This window comes from Alexandromys fortis, unplaced genomic scaffold, assembly GCF_014885135.2.
Source record: "Alexandromys fortis isolate MF-2015 unplaced genomic scaffold, M_Fortis_MF-2015_v1.1 scaffold_156, whole genome shotgun sequence".
Lineage (NCBI taxonomy): Eukaryota > Metazoa > Chordata > Mammalia > Rodentia > Cricetidae > Alexandromys > Alexandromys fortis.
The window spans coordinates 820,192-837,011 of NW_026068028.1; the positions used below are offsets into that span (position 1 = coordinate 820,192).

The 16,820-nt window shown below is 38.9% G+C and overlaps 1 protein-coding gene across 1 annotated transcript in view; it reads right to left on the reverse strand.

Moving 5' to 3' along the window:
* Window positions 1-16,820, reverse strand: part of Smurf2 (SMAD specific E3 ubiquitin protein ligase 2) — a 95,411-nt gene that overhangs the window by 4,258 nt on the left and 74,333 nt on the right. The window contains exons 11-16 of the mRNA XM_050164257.1: window positions 14,124-14,319; window positions 12,099-12,202; window positions 8,034-8,148; window positions 5,518-5,696; window positions 4,340-4,477; window positions 1,713-1,833 (exon numbers count right to left, since the gene is read on the reverse strand). Coding sequence (XP_050020214.1) covers window positions 1,713-1,833; window positions 4,340-4,477; window positions 5,518-5,696; window positions 8,034-8,148; window positions 12,099-12,202; window positions 14,124-14,319 — 853 coding nt within the window. The remainder of the gene's footprint in view (window positions 1-1,712; window positions 1,834-4,339; window positions 4,478-5,517; window positions 5,697-8,033; window positions 8,149-12,098; window positions 12,203-14,123; window positions 14,320-16,820) is intronic.

Here is a 16,820-nt window from a genome sequence, read left to right on the forward strand (position 1 = left end):
TTATATACTTTTCTTTAGACAGAGACTTGATATGTAGCCCAGGCTGGCCGTGAATTTTTGATCTTCACATCTCAGTCTGAGAGCTGTATTTATTATAGCCATGCACCACCACATCCAGCAGTCTATTTCTTTCATGAAAGTCAGTATTAAGTTGGATGTGTTTCCTGTGGTACTCTAAAGGTTGGCTTCACACAGAGGGGAACACTAAGAGTTCAATACAGAGCTAATTTTTTTTTTAAGATTTACTTATTTATTACGTACACTGTTCTGCCTGCATGTGTACCTACACCCCAGAAGAGGGCACCAGATCTCATTATAGATGGTAGTGATCCACCATGTGGTTGCTGGGAATTGAACTCAGGTTCTCTGGAAGAACAGTCAGTGCTCTTAACCGCTGAGCCATCTCTCCAGCCCCAAGACAGAGCTAATTACTTGTTTTTCTATGGGTGTTTGAAAAGGTCTAGGGATGGCTTAATACTGCATAATTTATCCTATTTCATTTCTTTTAAATGCTTTCTAGCAAAGTGAGCACAAATCCAGCTGAATTGAGTATTTTATTCAAATGTTAAGAGAAAAAGTAATGGAATTATACTTAAATAAGCCAATTAAATCAAGAAATGACAAAAATTGGGAAGAAGGCCACACAGCAAGAAAAATCAGTGGGTAAACACTCTTACAGAACCACATAAAGATGCAAAGAGAGAACTGACTTCACAAAACTGCCCTCTGACCTCCATAGATGAACCATGGGAAGAATTCTAATTGGGAAGAATATTTATGTGACATGAAAAGAGAGGCCAGGGATGACAAGTAGCTTAGCTAGGGAAGTACATGAATCCCTGGACTCAATCCCAGCATTCAGAAGGAAGCGGAAGGATAGAAGTTAAATGTCATCATCACTTTAATCTCAGCACTCAGGAGGCAGAGGCAGGCGGATCTCTGAGTTCGAGGCCAGCCTGGTCTACAGAGCAAATTCCAGAACAGGCTCCAAAGCTAGACAGAGAAACCCTGTCTCAAAACAACAACAACAACAAAAAAAAAAACCAAAACAAAACCCAAAAGGTCATCCTCATCTATGTATTTAGATCCACTTTAGCTACAAAGAAGGAAAAGGAAAATATAAATTAAGAATGTTTCTCAAGGGGGCTGGAGAGATGGCTCAGAGGTTAAGACCTCTTCCAAAGGTCCTGAGTTCAATTCCCAGCAACCACATGGTGGCTCACAACCTGGTCTGGTGCCCTCTTCTGGCCTGCGGGCATACACACAGACAGAATATTGTATACATAATAAATAAATAAATATTTAAAAAAAAGAATGCTTCTCAACAACAAGGGACTAGAGAAATGGTTCAGGCTTGGAGAACTTACTGCACCTGCAGAAGAGTTAAGTCTGGTTCCTAGCACAAATGTCAGGCACTAACAATCACCTGTATTCCAGTTCCAAAAGATCTGATTTCTCTGGTCTCTGAGGCTACCTGAACCAATGTGCATACACACACCCCATCCTCCCCCCTCCCTATTCACATACACATAAATAAGAAAGACTGCTTGCTACCCACAGAAATTCTAAAGGCCAAAATATTTTCCTGCAAGAATTCTCAGGCTGTTGAAGCATGAAACTCTGAAAGCATTAGAAAGCACCACTAAAGCCAGCAAGAGAGTTCCCAGACTTCCTCAGTGCACCACATTGTATCAGAGTAGTAACCCACTGACCTCCAGCTCCTTCTCATCAAATGTCTTCAGCAGATGCTGTGGAATGACTTCATTAAATCCCTTCTGCAGTGCCAGGAACTGAGCTTCTATGCCTCGGAGAAATCTCCAGTTTACATAAAGCCTGTAAACATTGGGCAGGGGCATCATGTGACTGCATACATTCAGATTTGGTAATTATCATAAGTATCTATTTCAGCAACACTTTAAAGCAGCTATCATCACAATTTTAGTCCAACAGAGCTGAGACATAGGCACGCTGCAGAGTCCTGCTCATAGGCACAAGACCCTGGGTTCAATCTCCAGTTCAGAAGAAAAGCAAAATAAAACAAAAAAATTTAGTCTAATGTCTAAAAAAGTTTAAGACTAATAGGGACAAATGGATCCTAAGTGTGGAGATAATTCAACATACTTAAAAAGTGGTACCCTTCCACCATTAGCTAGCAGCATCAATGAGGGTCTCTTCAAACCAGGCCATATTGTAACAGATTTGTAATCCCAGTAACTAGGAAGGCTCAGAGGGGATCGAAAATTTAAGACCAGCCTGGGCTATAAAGTGAGTTCAAGCCAGATTGGACACTCAGTGAGATGTCTTAAATTTAAAAGAATATAGAGGAGGGTATACAGCTCAGTGACAGAGTCTTCCTGACATGTAGGAGGCCTTGCATTCAGCCCCCAGAACTGCTGACTGACTAAAAAACTCTTCAAATCAGAGAACTTTCTAGTAAACAGAAAGTCCACTAGAACTCAGGGTCTGAAGTTCAACCCCTACCACCAAAATTATTTCATTATAATAATGTTAATAAGTCATTTAAAAAAGTTTTTAATGCTTTTTTTTTTTAAATCACATTCATTGGATTTTGCCTGCATATATGTCTGTACAAGGGTATCAAGTCCCCTGGAATTACAGGCAGTTGTGAGCCACCATGTGGGTGCTGGAAATTGAACCCAGGTTCCCTGGAAGAGCAGCAAGTGCTCTTAAGCACTAAGCTGTCTCTCCAGCCCCAATATTTCTTTCTTAATTTATACGACACACGTCAACAAGAACAGAGAGTCCAATCAATTTACACTGACCATTCCCAGGGCAGGGTCATTTATGAGCTCTGTCCGTTTATACAAGAGAGCAGGAAAGGAGGCAGGGAGTGAACTAGCAAAAGCCAGAGCAGGTGTTGCTAGAGCAATCAATGCTCACTGCTCCCCAGGGGCTGTGAAATTGTGGAAGAGGGCAGCCTGCATGAATACTATTATCTTCTGTGAAACTTTCCTTCTACCTTTTAGATTTTATTTTTTGAGAAAGGGTCTCAACTAATAATATATGTTTTAATATGATTTGCATGATGTATAAATATGGGTATTATTGGGTCTCACAGGCTGGTTATAGGACAGCTAAAGAAAGAGAGTTGACTTCACAAAACTGCCCTCCGCCCTCCGCATATGTTCTCTTGCCTCCTGAGCTCACAGGTATGTACCAACATACCCAGCTCGAGAACATTTCTACAGTTTAACTAAACATCCATATTCATACTTAGGTGCAAGTCTAACACTCTCTTACAGAATGGAGTTGCTTGGTGGAGCCTGGGATGCCCAGTGTTTCACTTCAATCAGAAGTATGCAGCAGAAATCAAGTTAGCCAAAAGTATGCACAGACCTTCACAGAATGGAAATGAGAGATGGCGCAGCAGTTAAGTGCACTGGCTACTGTTCCAGCAGACATGGATTTGATTCCCAGCACCTACATGACAACTCACAACCATCTATGAATTCTAGTACCAGGGAATCTGATGTCCTAATTAGACCTCCATGGGTACCAGGCATGTACATGTTACATAAACCATACATGCAAAAAAAACCCACTCATATCCAAACAAAATCAAACAAACAAAACAGGCACAAGTCAAGCATGGTGGCACACACCTGCTATTCCAAGATTTGGGAGGTAGAGGTAAGAGAATCAGGAATTCAGGGTCATTCTCAGCTACACAGTAAGTTAAAGGCCAGTATGGGCTACATGAGACCCTGTCCCTAAAAGGGGTAGAGGGGAAGCCTAGCAGCTTCTTTTGCATTTTGGAATGTCAACACCCCATAAGAAAGAAGCCTCTCTTACTGAGAGAAAGACCAAAGAAGGGAGCAGCCTTTGATAGCACATAGGAGACCAGTGAGCTCAGGTAAAGCCAGTCATCTGAACCATCCTAGTTGAAGCCCACACCTTGGTCTCTGAGCCCCAGCCGATGGCTTATGAAGCAGCAGTACACCATACACACTGTTCTCTACCCAACTACCACGCCAGAAATAATGGAACTAGTCAAGGGTGGGCTTTTTGTTTGTTTCTCGAGATGGATTTTCTCTGTGTAGACCCCTGGCTGTCCTGAAACTCACTCTGTAGACCAGGCTGGCCTCAAACTCAGAGATCCACCTGACTCTGCCTCCCAAGTGCTGGAATTAAAGGTGTATGCTACCACCAACTGGCTGTGCCACCATGCCTGGCAAGAGTGGGTTTGCCTGGCAAGAGTGGGTTTTTTAGGTTATTAAGTTCCACGGAAGTCTGTTGCAATAGTAAGCAATATTTCCTAAACACTTAGATGTTTTCCTATATTGATGTACTAATATTTTTTTTTAATTCAAGTGTTTACCTGACATATTCTTTTTTATTTTCTTCAGTAACAGGGATACTTTTGCCATTTGGTTTGAGTTCATGCTGAATAATTTCGCCATATGCATTATGTTCAACACAGAAGGTATGGTCCAGAACACCTGTGATATCATTTTCACTGGATAAGAAAAAAAAAACATGCACAGACATGTACACTGGTAAAATATCCATACACATAAAATAAGAAATATCTTAAAAACCTTTGTAAGTAACAACATGCTCTGGAGATATCTTAGTGGTAATGTCCTTGCCTAGTAGTCACAAGGCACTAGTCTCCCTAACTTTCAAAAATCTGAGATGTGTAGGAGAAGAGGGATGGGGGCTAGGAGGTATGACTGGTTCTATTATAAACCACAAACCACAAGTCATAAAGTTAGCATTTTCTATGCATATTTCAAATTTAAAAAAGTATATTAGTTTTGTAGTGTTTCTTTTGGTTTTACTGTTTGTTTTTAAAAGTGTATTATTATTATCATCTTACATGTATGGGTATTATGTCTATATGTATGTCCATGCACCATGTATGTGCCCAGTACTTGATGAAACCAGGAAAAGGCTATGGATCACCTGAAATGAAGTTACAGGTGGTTGTGAGCCACCATATAGTTGATGGGAATCTAACCTAGGTCCTCTGAAGAGCAGATGCTACTAGCCACTGACCCACCTCTCCAGCTTTTGCTTTTGAGATAGCATGCCAATATGTTTTGGAGGCTGGCCTTGACTCCAGGATTCTCTTCAGCCTCCTACGTGCAGGCTTGATAAGGAAGAACTATCAAACATAGCTTGTATTTTTAAGATTTACTTTCACTATTAATTGGAGATATGTGTCTATGTGTGTGTGCAAGTGCTCAAAAAGGTTCCCTGGACATTCTGCTCTTTACTGCTGAGCCATCTCAGTAGTTTCTGTATGTGCTTATATGACTTTATGTAGACTGTGTGGGTGCAGGTGGCAGTGAAGGCTCAAGAGGGCATTGGATCCCTGAAACCAGACTTGTCAGTTGTGAGCTGCCTCATGAAGAGTCCTGGGACGTGAACCTGGGTCCTCTGCAAGAGCAGTTAGTGCTGTCAACCACTGAGCCTCTCTCCAGCCCCTAGCTTGTATCTTTTGAAAGGTTCAGATTCTAGCTATGCTAGACAGATGTAAGATTCAATACGTACAGTATCCACACCAAACTATTATGAAGGTCTGGATCAACTAACTCCATGTCGTCTAAAGTAATTGACTTCCCAAGCAACTGTTTATAAAAAGGCAATGTGAAGCCACCATCAATATAATGTCCATGGAACACAGCCATTCCCATTATTCGTCCAACAAAGTGGAAATAAGATAAATGTTCCTGAAATGGAAAAAAAAGGACATGATATAAATACTCAAGTTAGAAACTACCCAGGAAATTGTCTTAATAAAAAGTAAATATTTAAGCAACATTTTTCCTTTCTTCATCTCCTTCCCTCTCCCTCCTTTCTTGGTTGTTTGTTTCAGAGACAGGGCCTCACTTGTAGCTCAGGCTGGCCCTGAATTTAGGATCAGGGCCTTATTTTCGCCAGTGCTGGGATTATAGATATGGGCCACCACGCCAATCTCTCTCTCTCAAGGCAAAGGCCCTTTAAAAAAATGATTCCTTTACAACCTGTGCAAAGCTACTTGCACATACTTTTCTCTGAGTATCTTGTCAAGGAATAAAGCTTTTAATCCTAACACCCTTGCTTCCTTGACTAGCCAGATACTGAACTTCAGGACACTGGATCTAAGAAATGGATCTGGTGTCACACCTCGATCAGTCTGTCAGCTACTGTTTAAACACAAAGTAATTAGTCCCTGTAGGACTAGTCCACACTTGGACATACAAGGATAAGAACAGTATGCAGCAGGAGTACCTATGAGGAGGACATCAAGGTGATGAGACCCAGGAGTCTGTGTCCATTCCTGGGAAGCACCCAGCAAAGGTCAACTGATAATCAGATGGGCTGTAGTGAGCTGCCCAGGAAGCAGCTTCACCTCCAAGTCTCTTTAATAAAGAATTGCCTGATGAGCCAACACCACCACATATAGACACAACTGTTCTTTTGCCATACTGTTTGGTTGATTGGACAGCTGTATTTTTAAAGTCTTTTGCTTTTTCATTTAGTAATTTCTTTCATTTAAAGTAATTTTTAATCTCATCTTAAAACATGTTTTATCTTAAAATATTTATTTTTAAATAAACACATGCTTTCTTTAAAATATTTAAATAAACATAAGCAACAAGAACATTAAAAGTTACCCATAATTTAACACCCAGAGTAAATGATTATCAGTTTTATGACATAGACCTTTTAAGGCTTTTTTCTTATATATCTACCAAAGCTGTATCACATTATTATATAACCTTTCACTTAATATCACTTAACATAAAATGAACACATGTCTTTATCACACATCATCTTAATCTCATGCTCCTTAATTTCACAGTATGTCCCTGTGCCCCTGTGTGAAAACTTAACAGATTTAATTAGAAAGCAGAAAACTAGAAGTAACTACTAACTTTTGGAGGGGAAGCTGGTTCTGGAGATAAACCTAGGGTCTTATAAAAGCTAGTCAAGCTTACTACCCCTGAACAACAGCTCCAGCACTTAACTTTTAAGTATTTAATAATAATGTATTACAGGATTAAAAAAGCATAATTAAATGCTTAATATATAGGGTCTCAAGTAAGTCTTACAACCTTTTTCTAAGGTGCAAAATCTTTTTATTAATATTTAACAATAAAAATAATTAAGGTTTAAGGCAATGAACTTGCTCACAATCACAAAGATAGTAACTTATATAACAAGAATATTATTCTACATCTTTTGGAGCTTTTTCTTTTTTTTTACAGAAAAGGTTTCCTACAACAGTCGAAGCTACCCTATAGCTGTGTGTAAGGGCCAGGCTAGCCTAGAACTTGTGTCATCTCTTGCTTTGGTCTGGAAAGAACTCGAATCTCAGGTAGGAACCTACACACCCGGAGACTCCATGTCTTTCTAAGTTCATCAGCTATGTCCTTTGGTTCCTTCCTGTAGCTGGAGGCCACTTGTTCATTCCCAGCTTCCCAGAACCAAAACAGTCACACAGAAACTGTATTAATTACAACACTACTTGGACAATACCTTAAGCATATCTCTAACTCTTAATCTTAAATTAACCCATTTCTGTTTTTATATCTTACCACAAGGCTTCCTCTGGTGGCTCCATGGCACCTCACTGACTCCACATTTTCTCTCTCTATATCTCTTCCAGCCTGGCTATATTCTGTTAAGCCATTGCCCGAAAGCAGCTCCTTTATTCATTAACCAATAAAAGCAACACATGTACAAAAGGACTTCCCATCCCATCTTTACTTGGTCTTACTATGCAGTTCAGTCTAGCCTCTATCTTCTAAGTGACATGATACGCCACCAGACACACACAACTAGACCCAGATAAAGAAGAACCACTTATTTTATTTTATGTCATAATTTAATCAGTCTTCTGTATGGAAAACTATTCTGTGTCCATTGGGGGATAACCATTAGTAGATACCCAAGTGTCTGGGACAGTTTTCAAGAAGAGGAACTGCTGAACCAGAGGGTGTGGCCAGGATCAGGCAAGTGACATTTAAAGATGAGAGCAGAGGGTCCCAGCACATTCACACTGCTGTGATCCCAGTTCTTACCGGATTAACTGCAGAATCAGGATTGATCTGCAACGTGTAGATATCATCTCTAGAATACTGGAAGAGACCATAGTAAGGATTCAACATTTCATGCGACAGGAGATACAACCATTCCCTAGGGGAAAAGATAAAGGAATCTGTTAGTTGAGCTATGCCATTACTCACCCTAGTGTCATTTCTCAATTTTTAAAGTTACTGTTATGGGTTTGCATGACATGTGTGAGCACATGTGACATGGGGACATCCAAGGACAACCCTGAGGAGTCGGTTTTCTCCTTCCACTTTTATGCGGTTTGGGGACTGGCCTCAGATTGCATGGGGAATGTTTTAACCTACTGGACTCTAACCAGGCTGGCCTAAACTCACAGAGATTCACCCGCTTCTGCCTCCTGAGTGCTGGGATCAAGGACCTTGCTCCATTCTGTCCAGTTTCCACAATTCTTTTAAGTTAAAAGAAAACACAATACTAGCTGTGGTTCTATTAAATCACAACAAAAAATAAATGTTTAAAGACCAAATAAACTTATTATTATACAGTTATTGTTCATAATTTGGAGCAATTTTATTATACTTTAGCATCAGTGAGTATAGCAGTTTAGCTGCTCATGAGATGCTGTAGCCCTATAATTATCACTTTAAAAGCTAAATAAAATTTATAGCCCGTGATAAATAAAAGGAAGAATGTGTTTTCATTCAAAACATCTACTTCATCTAGAAATCTACTTCTATCAGGGCAGATATATACTAGTTTCATAAGGATACATAAAACAATAGGCAGGCAGATCCCTGAGTTCAAGGCCAGCCTGGTCTACCCGGTGAATTCTAGGACGGTCAGGGCTACACAGAGACTGTGTCTCAAAACAAAACAAAACAAAACAAAACAAAACAAAAAAACAAAACAAAACAAAGAAAAAAATAAAAAGAAAAAAATCATACAGCATGAATTTATTCTTACTTTTTGGACTGTGGAGTGTTTTGTGGTACTGTTCTAGTAAAGAGATGTCAATGCCTATTACATCCTCTATTGTATCAAGTCTAAAGTAAACCATGAGATAAACCCAGAGACCCCCAAACGTATAGGTAGACACACAGGTCATTCTGTGGGGGTGCCCCATACCACATCTCTTCCTTCTCTGTTGTACTGGAGATAGATTGTGGAATATGGAAAAAGAGTCTATCAGTTTGAGGGGGTAAGAGAAGGGCTAGAGTGAAGAGGAGGGAAGCGATGCAACTATAGTTTAGTTAAAATTTTTTAAGAAAAATAACCTAAACAGACAAAAATATTAAAATCCTACAAAAACATAATGGTTATGAAAAAACTATAAAGAAAATGTTAATTTTTAGATAAAAGGCCGATAAACACAACAGGTACTAGTAAGGCACTAACAATTACAGGACTTGGTGAAAACACAATTTGCTTAAGTTGGACTTACAACAGTAGAACCAAGACAGTCCACACAGTATTTCAGCTCAGGGCTATTGTTCCATTACATTTATTTATATAAAGTAAATGTCACACCTTGATGGGAAAGCTCAGCCAATCACATTTGGCTAGGGTGTGGCCACCTGGGGCCAGAGAAGAAAAAACGTGGATTCAAGTAAACCCCACCACCTTCTGGCAGGTAACAGTTATTACACCTACAGGTAAGATTTATTTTGATTAAAAAAAAAGAGGAAAATGTTGGACGATTTAACCATTCACGGCTTTCAGAGCTTTTTCACTTACACTACGGGTGAGGTTTTACAAGATTCTTATGATCTCTCCATTGCTTGGCTATTTCTTGGGCTTACCTTTTTTCTCGTATTCGGCAGTTTTTTCACAATATGGTTTGACAATAGGAAAATGATGCAGTCTTTACAGACAGAATCCAGGATTCTTAGAAAAGAGGTTGAAAATTTAAGGAAGGACACGGCCGTCTTGGATGATAAGTTTCAGTCGGTTGAGGTAATTTCAAAAACAATTTAGACTGACACCAACCTCCTCAAGAAAGAGATTGGAGTTTTCAAGGAGGAGACTAGATCTTTTGTCTAATATGACTTGGTCAACCTGGCTAAATTTTGAAAAGGTACAGTCTAATATTAATTCATTTAAGGAGAGATTTGCTGTTCTGGAGGAGGAAACGGCTGATTTGGCTCATAAAATCCAGTCTATGACTGTAGCTGCTGAAACATTATTTGAGAGGATTCAAACTACTAAATGTATTAATTGGACTTTGTCAAAAGGGTATGATTGATTGATAGAATGTCCATCCAAGAAGGTACTATGCGTGCCATAAGGATTATGTCCAAGGATGAGATATTATCTCTAATGAACAGACTTCATACCTTAGAATCCTCAATAAAGGCATTAGAGCATAATACTGGACAGGAGATTGTCATATCCTGCTAAGACAGGGTAAGATAGTTCTGAAAAGTTTCTTGCTTTGAAAATGGTTACGTTAGATCTTAGCCAAACTTGGTTGCCTCAACACTGCAAATGAGACTTTGGGTAATTACCCAGGTAGTCAGTTGTCTCTGTCATTTGTTAAACATTTTGGAAGTTTCTTGTTAGTACTTCCTGGTTGCTCAACTAATATTACTTCCCTTCTCAGATCTTTGATGGAGTTAAAGATTAGATAATTGTAGTTACCCTCCTCATGATTTAGCTAAACTTAATTTCAATACATTATTTAGACTCCTTAAAATAAAATGCTTAGTAAAACTTTTGTTATTTGTTTCTTGCTTAATATTGGTTGCTTGTAATTTTATATTTGGTAACTGTTCCTATTGTATACAGCTGTATTGGGTTTGGTTTGATCTTATTTAGACAAAAGGGGGAGATGATGGGGAAGCTCAGCCAATCACATTTGGCTAGGGTGTGGCCGCCTGGGGCCAGGGAAGAAAAACCTGGGAATCCAGGTGCACTCTCTCTCTTCACGAGGTGTTTTGGACATCGGAACTTTTACCCTGGTCATGTGAGTTTTCCCAGTTTCCAATTATTAAATTATATTTTTTGTTTTTGAGCTGGCCTGGTTAATTCTAGCTTACTGATCGACTACGCCCATCAACACCTGGAAAAATTTTGACAGCATACATCAGAAATAAGCTGATTTAATGTACAAACAACCAATGAGTTGGACTCAATGTATGATTATGAATATATTAGAAACAGCATATAATACTTCTCTATTAAAATATTCTAAGGACCACTGTGAGATATACATGTATATGAGTAAACAAATATTGTGCGGGAGGTCCTTCTGTCTATGTGTTGCTTTATAAATAAAGAAACAGCCTTGGCCTATAGCATGGTAGGAGGAAGGTGGAGTCAGGGAGACACCATGGAGCCACAGCCAGAGTCAGACATGCCACTGTCATGTGGAGACACACAGATTAATAGAAATGGGTTAAATTAAGATGTAAGAGTTAACCAGTAAGAAGTTAGAGCTAATGGGCCAAGCAGTGTTTTAATTAATATAGTTTCTGTGTGATTATTTTGGGTCTAAGCTAGCAGGGCATCCGGGAACCAACAAGTGGCTCGCTGCTTGCAACACAAATATAGCAAAGTAAAACAAACAAAAGAACATGTCAAGGGAATCAGCATTCAGTTTAGAACTGACAGTGTAAGGCAGAGGAAATAAGATGTGCTGAAGATGAGAGACATACAAACAGAGGCTGCCAGTCCTACACAGAGTCCCGCAGGGCTTCCATGATCCTGAGAGTATTAACTACTCTTCTGACACCATAACCTCATTGTGGATTTCATCTGTATTGCAAACACTATTGAGTTTTATACTTAAATATTCATGACAAAGTTATAATAGGCACATCTTAATTTTGTTTAGTATAAAGATTCACACAGGGGCTGGACAGATGTTCAGCAGTTAAGAGCACTGCCTGCTCCTGGAGAGGACCTGGGTTGTGTTACACTGGCTTGAAATAGTTGTAACTTCAATTCCCAGGAATCCAATAGCCTTTTCTGTCCTTGGTGGGCACTGCATGCACTTGGTACATTTATACACATAGGCAAAACACACAGATTAACTTAAAAAAAAATCCGTATATCATTTACTGCCAAGACTTTACCTGGCAACCCCTCCATAGTCAAGTCCTTCTTCTCCACGAAATTTTATCATTAATCGTTTCCAGAGATCTTTTGGTCTCATTTTCATGACTTGTCTGTATGATTCCTGAGAAACAATTTTAACATATTATCATCAGGTGTTTTAGCCTCTAATTTTGAGTTCTTTTTCTCCAAATTACAAAACTAATTTAACTCATGTAAAATCTGATTTATAAATTTGGTTGATCTAAGTTTAAGTCAGAGGCACCATAGAAACTAAATATAAAGCACAGTTCTAAAAGAACATCAATAAAATAATTAGTATATTAATTACACGGACAGTTTCATTTTATTGGAGGACAGGATCAAGACAGACTCTCACAAAGCCCAGGCTGGCCTTGAACACTATAGACAATGTTGGCCTTGGTCTTGCAGAGATTCATCTCCTCTAACCCTGAGTGCAGGGTTATATAGTTAGGTATGGAGGCACATGCCTTCATCTTTTTTTTTAATAGACCTAATTTATTTTTCTTATATAAAATTCCTTTATAGTAGCCAACAGCTGGATCCTGGGTCTTCTGTACAGAGACCCTACTCTGAGTTTTATAAGATCATTTGTGCATTCCTGATAGGAAGACTGGGTGAGCACATCTCTTTCTAGAGGTCTGAGATAGCTGCAGGTCTTGGGAGATGGTATCAAAGATGGCCCTGGTAAAGCTGACTAGGGTGGCCACTGCCAATACTGGCCATCAATGGTTTCCTGGACACAAGTGCTAAGACAATGTCAGTGCCTCTACACTAAAGGTCTGTTACCTTGCTTGGGACGGTATGAATTTTATTATCAAGCTCCTTTGGTAGCCTCTGTGTACCAAGACAATGGAGATTATCTAAAATGATGAGTGTTTGAATGGCAGTGGCTACTCTTACTGTTATACTTAGCACTAAAATCAATGTCACCATTATACTCTCCATTTGCCAACAAATGCCTTCTTGAACCTGTTCCACCAGTCAGTACAAGTCTGTTTCTAAACTGCCTTAATCTTTACCTTAACCATGAAGGATACCCCAGAAAGAAGTTAATTTCAACACTGATGGATAGGGAGAATAGAGAATCTCTGGCTAGGGACTTGATTTTTTAAGATTTATTTTTATTTTTATTCATGTATGGGTATGACATAACCATATTTTAATTTTTATTCATGTGCACGTATGGTTGAGGCCATTATATTCCCTGAATCTTGAGTTACTGGCAGTTGTGAGCCATCTGATAGAGGTGCTGGAAACTGAGCTCAGGTCCTCTAGAAGAACAAGTGCTCTTAACTGCTAACCTGTTTCTCCAGCCCCCAATCTTTTCGGTTTTGACCACAAAGCCCAGCATTGTGACAGGATCTACTTTTTGTCTCAAGTCTTGCCTCCTCGACAAGCTCCAAGACTCCAACCTTGGCCATGACTGTGATTCCAGCTCCAGAGTTCACTTGCAGAGCCTCTGAAGATCTGCTTCCCAAGAACCTGGAGCTTCTGGACACTTTTAGTGCAAAAGCATCACCTACTATTTACTGTTTTCCAGGTGGGACGCTCTTTCCATCATTTTGAAATACAAATGACAACTATAAACAAGGCCAGAACTGCTCTGAGAGACAAAAATTCATAAGGAGACAGATCTCTGTGAGTGTGAGGCCAGTCTGGTCTACAGAGAGTTCCAGGACAACTAGGGCTACATAGAGAAACTATCTCAAAAATAAACAAACAAACAAACAAATAAATAAGGAAGGAAAAATTAATGAGAATACTTTAACTTCAAATCAAATATAAATCTCAAAAAATGTCTCCTTAGAAAGAGTGAGACAAAGTCCTGGCATGATGGTACATGACTTTAATCCCAGTATTTGGGAGGCAGAGGCAGGTAGGTGTTTGAGAACATACTAGTCAACATGAAGAGTTCCTGGCTACTTAGAGCTATACAGTGAAACTGTTTCAAAACAAAGAGAAAACAAGTAAAACACTAAATTTAATTTTCTTCTAGTTGAAATTAAGGCTTATATATTTACCTCAAAAATCTCCTCCCTAGAAACCTCAATACGGCAGTGGCCGGCCTGAGGTTGTTGTTGGGAAAGTTCTTGTCGCAAGATTTTTAGTTTCTGAACCAAGTCTCGTTTGTACCTTGGCACTGTCAGACACTCAGTGTCATCGGGACATAATGACACCACTTGCTGCTGTTGTTGGTCTTTCAACTGGTTCTGACGACTGGAAATAAGCAGAAGTATTATTATTATTTTTAATTTTTTCTATTTAACTTTATTTTATGTGCATTGGTGTGAAGGTGTCAGGTCCCCTGGAACTAGATCTTCAGACAGTTGTGAGCTGCCATGTGGGTGCTGGGAATTGAACCTGGGGCCTCTGGAAGAGCAGTCAGTGCTCTTAACCACTGAGACATATCTCCAGCCCCAAGCAGAAGTATTATTAAAATGCTTGAGAACATTAAGATTCCAATTCTAGATTTAAATCATACTCAGAATGTAAAAGAAATTTATCATTTCCTAAGCCTTATTGGGGCATATCATCAGTCCAATAAAATTGGTTACTGAGGTTCTATTCATGAAACCTTATGCAGATGCTAAGACCAATTGTTCAGGCACAGTTTCCTCCACATTGTCCCATCATTCCATTTAAAATTCAGGTGGGTGCCAAGCACTGTTTGTCATCTAGAGACCGTTTTTCTGGACAAATGAAACAGAAATCTGAACTGACAGCTTGATGGAGATCCTTCTTCCTACAACTGTTCCAGTCTAAAATACAGAACAAACAGTAAAGTAGCCTGTCTCCTCAGCTATATATTAGGGTGTAGGAGCCATTATATAAGGGATGATGTCTACACTGGTCAGAGGACAGTGGGGATGCCAATCTGCTCACTGTAAGGTCTCTGACAACGTCCAGAGACCTTATCACACACATTATTTTCTTGAAATATGTAAGCCTGATAAACAGAACGGATTCAAGTTGTAGTCTTTGTTCATAGTTGATTTTTAAAAGCTTCCTTTAGTTTTTAAGGTAGAATTTCTGTGATACCATTCAAAACAACAGGAATAGGGCTGGAGAGATGGCTCAGAGGTTGTTAAGAGCACTGGCTGCTCTTCCAAAGGTCCTGAGTTCAATTTCCAGTAACCACATGGTGGCTCACAACCATCTATAATGAGATCTGGTGCCCTCTTCTGGCCTGCAGACTTACATGCAGGCAAAACGTTGTATACATAATAAATTAAATTAAAAAAAAAAACCAACAGGAATAGTGTAAAGGATGAAAACAAGAAAAGGAAGGGGAAAGACCTTCCACATCAGGCTGAATTCAGATCTCAGCTTCAGCACTTTTTATGTACTTTGGGCAAGCTGTGACACTGTCTGAGGCTCCACTGTCCTTACCCATGAAGACAGACTGAATGTAGACAGCAGGAGGAATGCTTACCCAGTGCTCAGGGCACAACAAGCAGAGTCAATGTTAGTTATTTTAACCACTATGATTGACACAGTTACTTGTTGTTTATTAAATTGTAAAAAGTATGCTTTTCAAGCAAGTTTTTAAATAGGGTTTCTAAGAAGGATATTTGTCCTTGGCTAGGTGATTTACTGAGCCCTAATGACAATATTTGCAATAGTTTTATAATATCCAGAATGAGATTATTTATAATATATACACATTTAGGAGTGTATATATTATATCATTACATTAATTATATATTCATATATTTATTCAATGATGTTTATATTTTAATATATACTGTATTAATATATTACATTGATAATATATTTAACAATGTCATATCCTGACATTACATATACATAATGTCTCATATATATACATATATATATAATATGCTAAGGTCTCATATACAGGAACTATTTAACTTCATAACATTAAAAACATCTCTTTAAAGGGAGTCACCACTGTATCTCAGGAGGGATTCTGAAGGAGAGAAATGAGGACGTTGAGGGACCCACACTAGTCAGTATAGGCTGCCCTCATGAGCATGTTACACACACAAGCCTACTGCAGACTTCTAACAGGCAACTTCTCCCATTGCTTCCTCTCAAAAAACTAATTCAGGCTCTTCTTGGTTTAAATTCAAAATTCAGCTCTAAATTGTAACTTGCCCACTCTATTATTTTCTGGCTTGCATATTACCCTCTCAATGATTTGTATAAGAATCTGAATTTTTTCCTCACTTCCTAAAATGTTGAAACAGGAAGAGCAAAAATTTTAAAAAAGCCCTTAAAATCAAAGCAATCTACAAACATTTGTTAATGTGTTAATATATATATATAAAATCCATACATAATAGGTCCCTAAAATTTAGACTAATAGTTAAACTAACTTCATTTTATTATTTGACTGACAGCCAAAACATTTGCTCCAAGAACAATTTTTTTTTTTGCCATACACACACACACACACACAATCTCTCTGACTGTATGAGCTTAAAGAAATTATACAAAGTTAGAAAAACTACATTATAAGGCAGGCATGGTACCTCCATACTAGAAGTCAGGTCATTCTCTCTACCATAGATAGTAGTTCAAGGTCAGGCTTGGGTATATAAAACCCTGTCTGGAAACAAACCCACCATGGCAGAGCTATTGAATAAGGTAACAATGTATTTAGTCAGGCCTGGTAATGTAGGCTAGCTACTCAAGAGGCTAAGGCACAGGATCCTAACTTCAAGGACTGCTAAGGCCACAGAGTACAGGACCAG